Source organism: Pieris rapae, chromosome 15, assembly GCF_905147795.1.
Source record: "Pieris rapae chromosome 15, ilPieRapa1.1, whole genome shotgun sequence".
NCBI lineage: Eukaryota > Metazoa > Arthropoda > Insecta > Lepidoptera > Pieridae > Pieris > Pieris rapae.
This window is the reverse complement of record NC_059523.1, coordinates 2731677-2747744: the sequence shown is the minus strand read 5'-3', so window position 1 is coordinate 2747744 and position 16068 is coordinate 2731677. Positions and strand designations below refer to the sequence as shown.

Sequence of the window (16068 nt, the reverse complement as noted above, 5' to 3'; positions counted from 1 at the left end):
TTATATTTCTTTTAATTTTTCAACACGATCCATTGGTCTCGGGCCATCTTGAAACGGTGGCAAGCCGAACAGTTCTGGTTTGAAGTCCAAAAGCGTTTTGATCACTAGTGTTGCCTGACGAGTTTGATCGCGGTCGAGACGCGAATCCGGGATCATTACAACCTGGAATTTAGCTGGAGGTAAAAACTAAAAAATATGTGTGTTCTCTTACCGTATTCTTCATAATCGGATCATTTACAAGTAAAATATTTTTAATCTATGAACGATACAATTATTTCTATAAGTATCATATATGGCTTGCTTTGAGAAAAGTTGTCTGCTAAAAATATGTTTAATTATATATATATATAATAAAACATATATTCTATAATATAAATCATAGAGAGGGAAAACCTGCATTCCTGCTTCTTTCGCCGCTAGTACCCCAATAGCCGAGTCTTCAAAAACAAGACACTCCTTGGGTTTCGGCTTATCTGGGAATCGTGAAGCGGCCACCAAATATATGTCCGGTTGTGGCTTACCCCGGTACACTTCTGGGTCTGTGACGCTTACCTACGCATACACTAGTAGTAGAGTATTTCTTTTATAAACGAGACTGTGATGTTGGAGGTGTATGGGGTTGTCCAAATATTAGGTACGTAAGCACTAAAGGGTTAGGGTTAAATTAAATAATATATACATATTATACACACATTGTCTATGCTGGAAACGAAATACATTTAATAATACCTTTATATTTTGATGACAAGAGTGGGGGAGGGAACTTGCATCAAATCTGCATACATAATACTTGAACGGCCCTTATGCTCTCTTTTAAGCAATTGATCGAATCAACTGCCAGAAAAGACCTCCACCGATTCTCAGAAGTAATGTCAACAGCGATAGACGAGAAAAACAATCTACTATAATGTTCGGAACCCGATTATGTGATATGTGACCTCCCTGTGACCCGTAGTCTACGGGGAGGTCACATAAATATCACGCACATCTACACATATAAACAATTTGTTGTTTATTTAGGTTTCTTTTAATAGAACATATTTTTGTTCCATTTTTGTACCTCGGATAAGTCTGGTCCTCCACAACAAAGAAATGCAAAAGTTTAATAAAATAACGTGTTAGCTGTTTTTTTTTTTAATTCTTAAAAATTCTTGGCGTTACACCTCTTTAGGTCCTGGCTTCAGATTTCTGAATCTGTTTCATGATCATTTTTAAATCTAATAGGCAAGTAGGTGATCAGCCTCCAGTGCCTGACACACGTCGTCGACTTTTTGGGTCTAAGACATGTCGGTTTCCTCACGATGTTTTCCTTCACCGTTCGAGCAAATGTTAAATGCGCACATAGAAAGAAACTCCATTGGTGCACAGCCGGGGATCGAACCTTCGACCTCGGGTATGAGAGCCGCACGCTGAAGATACTAGGCCAACGTTGCTCTACAGTTTGTTTGTTTATATTTATTTTTCGTTAGCTGTATGATTACGAAATAAATAAGCTAAATAATTAACGTAACATAATAATTAAGCAATAGATACAAGCAGTTGGTGTCGATCAATTGCAAAAACATAATTGTCGTTTTCATATTTTTTATATCAATAATTTTAATAGCTTAACCATTAACTTTCTTTAATCTATCATCGTATTTGATACACAATATCATCAGTATAAGAATATAAATATATTAGAAATAGATTAGAATATCACCTTATGCTGGAACAAGCCGAATAGTTTAGGTCGAGCTGTTGCTTGCAACCTTACAGCTTGCTCCGTAGCATTCGTAGCTAGCGCCATCGGAATCTTATGGTCGTGTAGATGGGTTAGCAATCTTTCAGCGCCTTGAAAGATATCTTAATATATAAAAATCTCCTGTCACGATGTTTGTCCGCGATGGACTCCTAAACTACTTAACCGATTTTAAAATAAATTGGTACACCGTGAGCAGTCTGGTCGAACTTAAGAGATAGGATAGCTTATATCTTTAATTATAGTCGTAATGTTATTTTATTGCAAATATTTGTTTATTATTTATTACAATTCTAACAGATGGCGCTGTATTAACGTACCAACCTTTCACATTAGTTCTTCTACCGTTTCCCTTGAATAGTTTACTACTATGTAATGTAACAAAAACCTTAGCCACAGCAACGCCTGGCCGAGTCTGCTAGTAAATTATATTTTGCAGCGATATTACTGCAAACCTTATTAAAATAATTATTATAGTATATACCTTTTAGTAACGGTGCACCTGGCAAAACTTTTTGAGCCAACTCATTCATTTGGCGTTCAAATTCATCAGGAGAGACCGGTAACTTTAGTTCTCTCACCACTGTGGTGCAAATTGCTTTATCCGTCTCTCCATATAACTAAAATTAAACAGTCAGTCAATTCCCCTCTAAGCACAGAACTTGGCGTAGATACCAATTCTTAAAAGGCCAGCAACGCACTCGCCAGCCCTCAGGCATTGAGAGAGTCCATTGGCGGCGGTATCACTTAACATCAGGTGGGTCTCCTGCCCGTTTGCCCCATGTTCTATATAAAAAAAATATCGTTGCGTTATGCGGACCAGGCTAAGCTGTTACCGTGTCCTGCCTCGGGCGATTGTTGTTGGCGCCGTGGGGTTTTAGTGGGTATGCATGGTGGGAGTACCACATAACCCTTCACCACCAGGCAACCGTGCCGCGGGAGGGTATGCGTAACGTATTTTCCCACGAAAAAAAAGATATCGTTGCGCAGCCATTAAGAAGATATTCAGATATTTAGTATGAGCTATTCATACTTTTACACACACATGTGTAAAAGTATGAATAGTTCATACATAAAAATGGGTGGTTGCAACTCAGAAGGTTTTACTTCTAATGTCTTCATCAACATCGTTGCTCTTTCAGAATGTAAACCTCGTTTAAAAATAACCAAATTACTTTAATTATACCCTTAAAATTAGAAAAAACCCTTGATGTCTTCAGAAATTTTATCAGTATGAAATCATAACATGAAATTTCGATTCAAAATACAACAACAGTTTAACTGTAAAACAACATTACATGATGAATTGAATAAATTTGTACTTAATCCGTTTTCACTTGAGGGACCATGAATTTTGAGTCATCAAAGGACAACTTGAGTGTTAACTTAGTTATATAATATTACCTTTATTTGTAAATCCTTTGGGTATTTTCTGTTATATTTATCGCATATCTGTTTGATCATTTTATGGTACATTATTTCTGAATCTGGAAAAATAATCAAGTTTATGTAAAAAAACTAAATTCATGTTTCGATGCATTCAAAACGTTTAATCAACGTATTCTCATCTATTTACTACGTTCAAGAAAGCATGAGTTTCGTGGATGGGCAATACGAAATAATTTCTTACTTACTTAAAACAGTACCATCCATATCAAAAAGACAATGCGTCACTTTATGAAATTTGTGTTGAAATCGTACCCCTTCTAGAAAGGAGAACTCGTCGTGTATAGTAAAAAATTTGCATACTTCTTCAGTCGACTTAACGTAAGCATTTTTTTTTGTTTTTCTTCTTATTTGTGAGATAATTGTTGATTTAAATTGTTACTTTAACATTTTTAGGTGAGCTTTTTATGGACGTCGTGATAAATTTATGACATACATTGTCTTCAGCGAATCTGAAAATCTTTGACGCTTTTGAAATACGCTGTTTTAAAAACCGCGCGGCAAAGGTACACACATCAAACATCATGAATCGTCAATTATTAAATTGCGATGGCTATGGAATTTCCTTAATCTGTGTGCTTAGATTTAAAAAAACACCAGGAAATGACATTAAACATATAGGAAGTCAAAGTCATAAGAGTTAAAATGTGAATTGTCAGTTTGACATATGGGAAGATATACAGATTACTGATTACAATTTTGCAACTTCAAATTTTCTATTGCTTGAGTTGTTTGATGTTTCTCAGTCCGAAAATACCAGAAATTAAATTCCACACTTGTTTTTGTATTATAATCGATTTAAAAGGGTGAAAATTAAGGGAAAGTACCACTTGTATATATAAATATTAAGTAAGTATTGAGGTCTCCCTTTTTATTATCGCATTTTGTGCTGAGTAATTTGTACTTGTCAAGGTGCCAAAATTATTTTGTTCCTGACCAAATAAATCACATTTTAAATGAGAATTAATTAATGTAATTTTGCATTCTTTTTGGTATATTATAAGTGCATATGCGATTTACCAAAGTCATAATTGAAGTTGCCTATAAAGCTAAATATGTTTATGTTTCTAAATATGTTTATTATGCGCGCTGATTTGTGTCGTTCTAAAATGTTTTTGTTACACAATTAGATGTATTCCTTGTTAGATGTCTATTTTTAAACAACAATGAAATAAAACCTTACGCTATTGTATATAAACATAAAATATATCTTTATATCTCACTGCCTAATGATTCTTATAAGAATAATCTTTATGTATAAATTTATCTAAAAGTAATATGTACAACTATGTCCCTCTTTATTGTACACATTATTTTTAGAGTATATAATTTTTTTGAGCTTTTACCACAAATGAGTATGCAGTAGTTTGCCTCAGCTATACATAAAGATCTTAATGTAACATACATTAAGGTCATTAACAGAATCTCGATAAATTAATTATATTTAACCTTATTTTAAACCTATGATACTAGACATTTTTTAAACATTTACATAAAAATCTATTAAGTGAGTAGGCTAATGTTAATAGTGTACATTTCAAACTTATTTATTGACAAAAATACTGCTCCAGGTACATGAAGGTGGATTAAATGATGTCGCTGAAACCTCAGGAAGTAAATTTTGATGAGACCTGGTCTAAACTCAAAGAGACTGTAAGAAGTATTTATTTTATGAACTACAGTATGTTTCATGATAAAGTATTCAGGTGTTTTACTAGTAATGAATCTAATACCTGGAAAAAATAGGCTAAAATTTCTATAGAAAAACATCTATCATAAACTCAAGGGAGATATTTAATTACAACCTTTTTAGTAAGAGTTTCCAAAATATTTAATTGTATGGGAATAATACACCATAATCCAATTTGCAGTCAAGTAAAATCTGTCATAAACTGTAGTTTCCTTCAAAGTGTCAAATATTTCAATCAAAGTGTTATGATTTTTTAAAGCTGAACTTTATCACAGGTAGAAGGTGTTGTTGGTCTACAAGCGATTGAGAGAGCAGTATGGAATTCACGTTTCTCCGATGTTTATGCTTTATGTGTTGCACACCCTGAACCACATGCTGATAAACTGTACGATGAAACCAGGTGACAAATTTTATAAATTTTTAATCAATTATAGTATATTCTTTCTAAAGATAAGATAATCTTTTTAGTTGTATTGATAGTTTTATATCTAATAAATATGATAACATAGATCTGTCTATAGTGGTATGGTTTGTTTCAGAAAATTCTTGGAGGAGCATGTGTTTAGATTATTAGACAGAGTGAAAGCTACAGCTTTTTTAGATAGTTCTGATTACAATGATGGACTGCTTAATAGGTAAGGTAATTTCTTCTCTTAGTTACAATACAATTAATTTATTTTTGATTGATTTTTTGATTGAAAACGGTATTTTTTATATATATTTATTTTCTACTTGTCTGTGTGATTATAAATAAAGATTCCTTAATCACTTTTGGGATTCATAATTTTGAGTTATAGGCTAATAATACTAACAGTACTGTTTTATTTTTTTTTAAGCAAAAAGCTGTTTTCTATTATAATAATCCTATATTTTGTTTAAGATATGTCACTGCATGGAGAGAGTACAGCCAAGGCGTGGCTTACCTTAACAGTTTATATTCATATTTAAATTTACAGCACATTAAACGACAAAAGGTATGTTTATTATAAAATAATAAATAATGAGAATACATGTTTAAACATATATGTATTTAGTCTGCTGTGTCAATGAGAAAAGTTTAGCAAAAGCAAAAAGTGAAAAAAGCTTGTTAAAGTATGGATATATTGTATTGTAGGATCAATGCTTCAGTTTTATGTTTTATTTTTAATTTTATTTTTATTGTAAAGACTGTATCTGTTTTGTTTCCAAATAAATAAATAAATAATTTGATCATTTTAGGTGTCAGATGCAGACATAATCTATGGCTCATCAGCTGCTATAAGTTTTCTTGAACATGATGCAAGGCAATTGGAGGTATGTACATAATTCTTATGTCAGTTGTAACTAAAAATGTTTTATTAGTTGAATTGAATAGGCTATTTTAACTCTTTAAATTTCAATCTTACACAGATTTTTTATAACTTTTTGCAGGTTGGTGAATTGGGCTTAGTAATATGGGAGAGGGTTTTAATAAAGCCCCTCGCAAATCCGATGACGGCCCGTATAGTGAAAGCATTGAACGATGCGCGGGAATCAAACCCTGATCCCGCAGCAGCGGATATACTAAAGACTGCAATTCACAGTATGGTGGAAGTCCAGGTAGGATGTGTCATAATTTTTTTTAGGTTATAAGATAGATTTCATTTGGCTGGAAGTTTAGGAATGTGACTTTTATTTGGGAGTAGGCTGAATAATTAAAAAAAACATTGTTATGGTGCTATCTGATACCTATTTGCTTAGCAATAACCAAAAAATACTAGTAATCACAATGGAAGTTTTTATTGAATTTTTATTATTTTTAATTTTTTGCAACATTCATGTTCATCATAATTGTCATGTTTTTACAAATATATCTTGTATCGTAGATATAGATTACCTATATATGATGTGGTAAACTTTAATGAAAAAATAATTGATAATTAAGGATTAATATACTAATCTACTTACATAAAATTTTTAAACGAATTACATATTAATGAAGTAAACTGTATGTAAGAATTTCTTATTGAAATCTTGGCTCACCTGATATTAAGTGATACCGCCACCCATGGACACTCTCAATGCCAGAGGGCTCGCGAGTGCGTTGCCGACTTTCTAAGAATTGCTACGCTTTTTTCAAACAGGACCCTCAATCGAATAGGTTCGAAAATACGCGGATTTGAGTTATATAGTATAAATATATATCATCAATACTTCGTAAGGAAACAACCATTTTGTTCGACTTACAAAGTCTAAATAATTCGAAAAATTTATGGTTTCAGCGGAAGGGAATGCCAATTTTTTATAGAGATTTTACTGTATATTTTTTGAACTTTCACAAGTATTAAAACTAACCTCAAAACATCCTAATTTCCGTTTATAGTCCTTCCGGCTCCGTACACCCCTGTCTCTCTACCAACAATTAGTGGTTGAGCCATTTTTGACCTCCGCTGCCGCCCATCACTCAAGGCGCGCCGCCGAATTACTTAACTCTGGAGATGTTTCCTATTTCATGAAGTATGTGCTGGATGGTAAGTATAATTTAAAGTATTACATATAAGGGACCATTTAAAATGTGAATAAAAATAAATCAGTGGCGCTATAACCTCTTTAGATCTTGGCCTTTATCATGAAACAGATTTCTAAATCGGCTTCATGATTATTTTCAAATCTAATCGGCAAGTAGGTGATCAGCCTCCTATGCCTGATACACGTCGTCGGCTTTTGGGTCTAAGACATGTCGGTTTCCTCACGATGTTTTCCTTCACCGTTCGAGCGAGTGTTAAATGCGCACATAGAAAGAAAGTACATTGGTGCAGCCGGGGATCGAACCTACGACCTCAGGTATGAGAGTCGCACGCTAAAGCCACTAGGCCAACACTGCTTAAAATGTGAATATATAAGTTAATTTTAACTCATTAATGCTATTGCTTATCACTTAAATTGCTGGTTAAAGAATATGGAGCTGAAGGTTCGATTTCCAGTTAAATTATTACTGTACTTAAATTAGTACTGTTGTTATAATACCGACTACCTTTATAAATTATTTTTAAAGAGGCATTGAAATTCGTCGTCAAAAATTCAGTTCCTTAAAATTATCTAATTTTTTTACTTAGTTTTGCAATAAATATTTTGCTAAAGCATGCTTTTCCGGTGCTCCACTGAGAAGAAAAGGCCAAACGCGAGCTAGCTGAAATGAGCTCAATAATTTATACAGGTTTGGCGAGAGAAATAGTTCTAGGCAACAAATTCCTTCACTCATCATCGTCTGAGGCGGTGCGTGCTTGCTATGAGCAGGCCTGCGTGGCCTCGCATTTGCCGGCATTGCATGCCGAGGTCGAACGACTATTGAAAGAAGCTTGTGAAGATTCGCCTAAAGCCGCTGAGGTATTATTAACATTGTAAAGATGTTCTGCAGCAAATTTTCATTAAATTTAGTAAAAAATTGCCTTCATATTTCGTTAATTGAGAAGCCTTATGATAAAAATGGATTAGTATTGTCTTTTATTAACATAAATTTTACATATTTAAAGAAAAACACATTTTTAACGGATTGAAGTTATGTATTATTGTAAACTTATAATTATTATTTAAACATAAATAATTATATGTTAACAATAAGACATAACTTCAATCCGTTAAAAAAGTGATTTTCTTTAAAAATAGATTACCTATATGTTACACGCATCTTGACTACAAAAAAATATAATATTCTCGATTCGACTTCAAGTGCACTCACATAAAAGCAAAGTATGTCTTGCCATGTAGGAATTTAATGATGACTGAAATATTTTAGCGGCGCGAAGATCTTAAACGTATGTTTATGCTACTCAAACCATTGGGTCAGAATGCCATGCGTCCATTGATCGAAGCTGCCCATGTGCAGGCCGCTAAAGAAGGACACGCTATGTTGGCAGCTGAACACAGCAAGGATGAAGTAAGTATTGTAGAACTTCAGAAATATCTAAGGACTCGTGATCACTCCTATTTATGTCAAAAGATTTTTCAATATTATTTAACGACAAGCAGTCATATCAAATTCCCTGATCTTTTTGCTGATAAAATATTATAATAATTATATTCAAAGTCATCAGTGTTGGATTTTCATGTTCGCATTTCACTTATTCACTTTGTGAGGAAACCGCCTTAGACTCAAAAAGTCGACGGCGAGTGTCAGGCACAGAAGGCTGATCACCTATTTGCCTTTTAGATTATAAATCATAGCAAGATTCTGAAATCCGGTCCAGACCTAAAAAAAGGTTGTAGCCATTATTTTTTTTACTTATATTCAACCACATTTAGGTAAAAAAAGTTCTTATCTCTGGTCTTTTTTCATCACAGCATAAACATAATTTGACAGAAAAGGTTCGCCAAGAGAGTGCACTATAAATGGTTTATTTTTTTTCAGGCGCACACACATTTCGTACATTCAATGTTGTCTCTGCACAGTAAATATAAGAAACTATTTGCTGAAGTCTTTGGAGGGGCTCAACCGTTTATAGGAGCTCTGGATAAGGTACTAAAATATGATAAAATACCTTGGCCTAAAAAAAACTGATTTGTTTTTTTTTTGCAAATCATACATCCGTATAAAAAAAAAATAATGGCAAAATATTTTTAAACTTAAAGCTCGAAGACAGCTTTGGAACAATTTGAGTTTTTTTTTTGAACTTTGAGGTTTTTATGGAGAAAAATAGCACGGAAAACCCTAAAACCCTTATTTTTCTGTAATTATGAACGCAACTTCAAACTGCTATTAGCAACTTGAACGCGTCCGTAATTTCGATGGGATGGTTTTTTTTTTCTTTATTTTTTGTGGTGACGCATGTAATTTTACCATTTTACTGTAAAAAAACAGTCTCCCTTGCTATATCCGAATGAATTGAGCAATTTTGCAGAAGAATAGTTTTATTTAGTAGGTACTTAGGTTTTTATTCCTTTAGCAGGAAAAAAATGTTCAATATGTTGGTATATAGCTACTAAAAGGTACGCTAAGTAAAAAAAAAATAAAGCGAAAAGGGTGTCGTAACCTATTTCAATATCTTAGCTTTTTTTTTAAATGAATATTTTCAGGCATGTAGTGAAGTTGTGAATTCGCGTGCCGAAGGCGAATCTACGGCTCGTGCTCCTGAATTGTTATCACGTTACTGCGATACGCTATTGAGGAGGAAGGGATCAGAAAGGTATGGCTTTATTGGATTGTATTTAAAGATTTTTTTTTCTTTTAATTTATTAGCAAATATCGTCACATACGCTACAAATTGATGCCACGTTTTAAAATTAACTTCACAGTAAAATTTTCAGATGAATTTTTGTGATTTCTTTCCTATTTGAGATTTAAAAAATAGGAAATAAATTCCTGTTCTATATGCATCTAATTAAAATCGTCGGTTTAATGTTTACCTCAAAAATAACGCAAGGAAAAGTTATTTATATGAACGTTTCATTCCGTTAACTAAAAAAAAAACTTATTCTCAGAGATGCAGATGACAAGTTGACAGCTGCCATAGTGGTGTTTAAGTACATCGACGATAAGGACGTATTTCAGAAACATTATGCGCGTGCGCTCGCACGACGACTCATACACCAACTGTCTGCTTCTATGGAGCAGGTAGGATAATTATTATTAATATGACTGTTAATATTGTAATATAGTGTTCTCTAATGTATCTTGCGATTCTTAATTTTTAATATAAGTATTGTTTGATGATTTACTTTTTTTAAAAAGTACTGAGAGTTTTTTACGCCAGGTTTTTCTCTAGGCCTACACCTACAGGTTGAAATTAAATGACGTGGAATATGTGATACCTATTTCATTTTTCCATAATAAACGTGTTTTTTTATTCATAAATTGCCTAATAATCTAAGGTAAAGCAAAAACATGTTGAGTAAAATATCGATCGATTTCTTCCCAGTCATTAATAATGATCAAAATATTTTTCTCTTATTCAAAATTTTATCAATACCTACTATTTGTGATTAAATTTTGAATTTTCGTTTTCATACAATATTATAAATGAATGATTTTAATATGTTTATTTAATAAATAATCTACATATTTTGACATGTACATACTATACTTGTGTAATATTAGAAGTATGCCTTGATTTATTTATAGTTATATGTTTAATTTTATATCCAATTTAACCTTCCAGGAGGAGGCGATGATTAACAGGCTCAAAGCAGCTTGTGGCTACGAATTTACAAATAAATTACACAGAATGTTCACCGATGTCGCCGTGTCCACAGACCTTAATACTAAGTTCCAACAATATTTGAGGGAAAATAATTTAGCAACGAACACTGGCTTCTTTATACAGGTAATTTAGCAATTTATTTATTATTTAATAATTACAATTAATTTATTATTTAGTGCCAATTGTTTAGCAATTTATTAATGAATTGGAAACATTTTTATAAAGCAAAATAAATAATTTTGTATTATCTCAAAACATGCTATAATGTTCAGGCGACATTACCTTTGTAGTTTCATTATGTCTCAAAATAAATGTCTATCCAGAGGATTATTGCTCAATGTTTGTACTTGATTATGTCATAAACTCTGATATAAGCCATGAGACTGATAGCAAATCGTAAAAGGTAAAAAAAATGTATACTTGAAATTATTCTATAGGCCACGTCGAAAGGTCCTTCAGGCCGGAATGAAACACGTTTTACATGATTGAATTACAATTTTAGGTCCTTCAAGCCGGAGCGTGGCCTCTAGGTGGAGCAATGGCTCCCTTAGCCCCTCCAGCACAATTGGAAAGACCGGCTCGTCTTTTTGAGACGTTCTACCGGGCGTCGTTCTCCGGTAGACGGCTGGCCTGGCTTCACCATTTATGTACGGGAGAATTGAGGACGCGATATACGCAACGGTTATACCATATAAATGCTACTACACCACAGGTTAGTTAATTAAATTTTTGGTATTCTGCCACAATGCTACCGGATGGTAACCTCCTATTGGAGGAGTTATTAGCCTTTATTTATTTAAATAACACTATATCATCTATTAAATTTTCTACAGTATAAGTTACATTCTATCTATTCTAAAATGTTTGACAATTACGGTGAATATATTTAAAAAAAAAACAAATATAATGAATTATCAAGTTAGTCCTTGGATTTTATAATTATAAATTTGTCTACAAAAAAAAATAGGGCTATGTGGAGAATGTAGCCAAGTCCATTTGCTACAAGTAATATGAAGAGAATTTTTTTTTACTGTTGTATATGTCCTAATCTTTTTTAATAAAAAAGAGCTGACATAAAATCATAATACATATTAATACAATAGATAACATTACAAGATCAATACATCAAGTAAGATCAACGCAAGTGGTCAATAAAGAATAAGAGAGCCATATATTTTCCATATTACTTCACTGTATGTGAAACAAAAAGAGATTAAAAGAAAAAAGAAGACAAGGCAAAATAGCGTTTGAACCAGACTTACTCTAAAGTTGTATCTATGACCTAATTTCATTATTTCCAGTGCGCCCTCCTCCTAATGTTCGAAAACACCGACTCTATTCGGGCCAGGGAAGCACGTGAAACTCTCCAACTTCCAGAAGAAGCCTGGGCCCGACACGTCCGCCCGCTAGTCGAAGCCGGTCTGCTCATCTCGAAGGGAGATGTGGAAGGAGCCGATGAAGAGGCGGAACTTCTTCTTAATCTGACCTTCACCTGCAAGCGGACGAAGATAAGGCTTACTTGTGCTGCAGCACCGGCGAGTCAAGGTAAGGTTTTGAGGTTATTTTTTTGTTTGTTTGTCTAATGCTAAAGTTAGGTTATAACCAGAGACAAACGGGATTATTTTACAGATGTTTATTTTTTTATAAAATGTACATTTCATTATCTTTAAACTTGGTAATTTATTGATTTTTGTATAGTTGAAAGATATTTTGGCTTTTGTAGGTGGTACTGGCCCTGGGGCAGGTTCATCCAGTGAATCCACTCACTGCGATGATGATAGAAAAATGTACCTTCAAGCCGCTGTTGTACGCATTATGAAGCAAAGAAAGGTGATTTAAATTATTTGGTTTGATTTATATTTGAAAATCTTAATATTAAATTAAGATGATAAATATTAAACTAAATTTAGTTAAATTACAAGTTGACGGCATCACAGTTGTTGTAATCAAAGTTATTGAAGATATTTATTATATTTGAAAAAATCTAGGCTGATTGATTGACTGACTCAGATGATAATATTGAAAGTTAAAGATAGAAAATATATAATATTCTTATTTTTATTAATGTAATTTTGTCACTGAAAACCATTTTAAAAATTACCAATGCACCTTTTGTCATACAGGTCCTACGTCACACGGAGCTGATCCAAGAAGTGGTTTCTCAGGCTAGAGGCTCGTTCGCACCATCTGTCGCCATGATCAAGAAGTGTATAGAGGCACTGATCGATAAACAGTATTTGGAAAGGTCGCCAGGAAACCTCGACACTTATTCGTATCTCGCGTAGGGTAGTTGCAAATAATTTGGGAGGGTACTTTAAAATACGGGTACACGGTTGACAAAAATATACTTATAAGAGATCAGATAATTTTATGAATATACTCTAAAGATTTTTGCGATTTTTTTAACGATGAGTATTGTGTTTAAAGCAAATGTTATTTAACGTACAACTATTTATTTAAGTTCGAAATGGCCAATATCAATATTTACGTGATTGGATATTCGTTGTATAATTTCTTTCATGATAGTTTAATTGCATGTTTCTTTTATTTTATTGGATGTAAAATATTATAAGTAACCTTCAAAATTACTTAGCTTATCTCAACACCTGTTAAATTTTTTCAAAATAATTATATATAAAATATTTCCAAAAATACATAGTATACGGTAATGTCAAAAATTACTCGGAAATATAAAGATGGTGTTGGTTAATGGGGCTCATGTAACAGACTGGTTCTGGCTTTTGGTATTGCAAACAGCCTAGACCTTCGCCTTCGCACAAAGAAACCGAGGTCTTGCAAACATGAAGGGTGACATTTATGACAGTACTTAAAATTATTGACTTGAAATTAATTTCTGCAAAATGAGCTTATTGTGACGAGAAATATACATGTGTTTTTTATAACTATTTTTCTTCTTATCGTCGTGTTTTGTTAGTAAGATATAGAAGTACGAGAATCGAATTTTTGTTGTTACGTTAAGTTTATAAAATTATCAGTAAAAATGGACCGTAAATTTCATGGTTGTTAAGACGTTTTGTTCCGGGAAAATGTATCCTTATTGCAATCACACGCTGTATGATATAATAATATGATTAAACGTTCTATAATCTAGCGCTTAAAACGCTAATTCGTGTTAGATTTAATTACGTCTTGACGACTTTTTAAATATAAGACATAATATATTGTAAATAATATAACAATATAAACGTGACCTAATTATTCCCAGAAACGAGTTTTAATCGCGTAAATATTGTTTTTTTAATGTTTAATAATGTGACTGTGCAAATACAATTTATTATCGAGATGAAAATGCAATTATAAAATGCATAATTTTATGAATTTTTATTTGGCAAATGAATTTGTCATACCCATAGACAGTGACGTATCAACATGTCATATGTAGTGACGTTGTCACTTTACAAACTTTTTAAACGGTGAGGCTGTCAAACTTAAATTGACGTTCTAGTAGCAACTCCTACGCTATGTATGCCTCATTATTTTTTGCAGAGATCCCTTAAACTGTGTTTTAATGTTTTATAAAGTTTTCATGCACTGAATACCGAACTTCCAAGACTTACAGAGTTTACATTTAAATATTTTTCTTTTTGTCACATGTCCACTTTTTATACTCGGCAGTAGTAAGCACTGAATGAATGTGTTAACTATAACATCAATCAAATATATATGTCCCATGTCCTAGCTTAAAGTAATATTTTTTATGAAAGATTCACCCATTTTTTATATTTCTGTCACAATGTGATTCTATCGTACGAATGGCCTAGTAAATTAGCCAGCCAATTTGTTAAATATTGTATCAATCGCAACGGTTGAATATCTTTCAGGTCGCTATGTAAAAGGCGAAGCAGTAAATTGAACGGCTAATTAAGCTAGGCTGACATATACATGAAATGCGAGTCAAGTTTTCAGGATTGTTAGAGACATAGGGCCTAACTCTTAAAGTATTTGTTTTTTAATAATTATTCTATGCAAAACGAAACATAAGAATTACGTTCACATTGAAGTACGATTGTTGATGTACGCATGCGCGCTTACCTAATTATAAAAAAAAACAATATTGGCTTGTGTGAGTTAAGTATAAATTTTGTATCTAATCTGTGGTTGATTCTCTATGTATGACATATTCTGACAAAATACCGTGTATTTCGCCTTATGTACGAATTGAGATCTTAATAATATATGACTTTAGTTAAAATAAATATTGTACGGATGCCGTTAAAATTATTGTTGTTTTATTTAAACGTTAACTATTAGACTAGACAAAGACAGCACTGGTGGCATGGAACTCAATCCGCAGTTCCGGACCGACTTTAATATTTTATTTTGCGCAAAACAGAGAACAGATGTTGAAAGAACTATTTCAAAATTGCATACAAAAACATCGGATTTGATAGCGGATATGAATTTCGCCAGGTTGGCAACTTCTAATTTCAAATACAAACGTTTTTAACTCGATTACACGAACACCTCACATCAAGTTATGCCAAACAACTAATTAACTAATTGTTTTTAAAGAAACAAATGCTATCTACTTTCCATTGATTAAAGTAATTCTAGAATAATTGGCTTTGATTTCATTTAAAATGTTTGTTAAAAAGATTGGTTCTCAGGATCCTAGTTGAACATATTTAATATGATTTGATGTGACTAGTTGATATTGTTTCGCATTGGCTGTTCGATGGCGTTCATCATTTGGATTCATTTAAAAATAAAGTCTCAGGAACTGGTATTTCTACTGCGTATTTGCGCGTTTTTCCCACGATTATGTAAGTGCGTGCTCCTATTTCACCATGCCTCCTGCTGATAGAGGACAAATCTTTGTTTTTCATTTATTTTATTATTCTTGATTAAGCAAGATGTCATACCTACTGAACATGGTGTAATGGTTGCAGCTCCTTACAAACGTTGTGTAAAAAACTTGGCGATTAAAACGAGTGGCGGAGAGTTTATTGCCAGTTCTTCTCTTCCGTTCTGCGCCCTTGATTTGAGAACTGGCAGTAAATGTAAAATTACAAGCA

General features: G+C 32.9%; 2 protein-coding genes across 2 annotated transcripts; one reads left to right on the top strand and one right to left on the bottom strand.

Annotated features, from left to right (window-relative positions):
- LOC111000723 (probable pseudouridine-5'-phosphatase) lies at nucleotides 1–3628 on the bottom strand. The gene is made up of 6 exons (XM_022270278.2): nucleotides 3376–3628; nucleotides 3146–3228; nucleotides 2226–2361; nucleotides 1703–1833; nucleotides 394–552; nucleotides 1–162 (listed from the first exon to the last, which is right to left on the bottom strand). The coding sequence occupies exons 1-6, from the start codon at nucleotides 3392–3394 to the stop codon at nucleotides 1–3; spliced, it is 690 nt and encodes a 229-aa protein (XP_022125970.1). The 5' UTR covers nucleotides 3395–3628.
- A 248-nt stretch (nucleotides 3629–3876) lies between these two features.
- On the top strand, nucleotides 3877–15271 carry LOC111000711 (cullin-2). Its single transcript, XM_022270259.2, has 18 exons — nucleotides 3877–4036; nucleotides 4759–4840; nucleotides 5153–5277; nucleotides 5417–5512; nucleotides 5758–5851; nucleotides 6096–6170; nucleotides 6288–6455; nucleotides 7219–7366; nucleotides 8053–8222; nucleotides 8632–8772; nucleotides 9244–9351; nucleotides 9909–10018; nucleotides 10314–10446; nucleotides 10991–11155; nucleotides 11535–11744; nucleotides 12334–12577; nucleotides 12756–12862; nucleotides 13156–15271. The coding sequence occupies exons 2-18, from the start codon at nucleotides 4778–4780 to the stop codon at nucleotides 13315–13317; spliced, it is 2319 nt and encodes a 772-aa protein (XP_022125951.2). The 5' UTR covers nucleotides 3877–4036; nucleotides 4759–4777; the 3' UTR covers nucleotides 13318–15271.
- The last annotated feature ends 797 nt before the right edge of the window (nucleotides 15272–16068 follow it).

Excerpts from the sequence above, each read along its gene's own strand:
- LOC111000723 (XM_022270278.2), bottom strand. Across the intron at positions 1,834-2,225 it reads AGGTGCACCGTTACTAAAAG|GCGCTGAAAGATTGCTAACC; the intron begins GTATATACTATA and ends ATATCTTTCAAG. Across the intron at positions 163-393 it reads CGAAAGAAGCAGGAATGCAG|GTTGTAATGATCCCGGATTC; the intron begins GTTTTCCCTCTC and ends GCTAAATTCCAG.
- LOC111000711 (XM_022270259.2), top strand. The coding sequence starts at position 4,778 with ATGATGTCGCTGAAACCTCAGGAAGTAAATTTTGATGAGACCTGGTCT. Across the intron at positions 4,841-5,152 it reads GGTCTAAACTCAAAGAGACT|GTAGAAGGTGTTGTTGGTCT; the intron begins GTAAGAAGTATT and ends ACTTTATCACAG. Across the intron at positions 6,171-6,287 it reads ATGATGCAAGGCAATTGGAG|GTTGGTGAATTGGGCTTAGT; the intron begins GTATGTACATAA and ends AACTTTTTGCAG.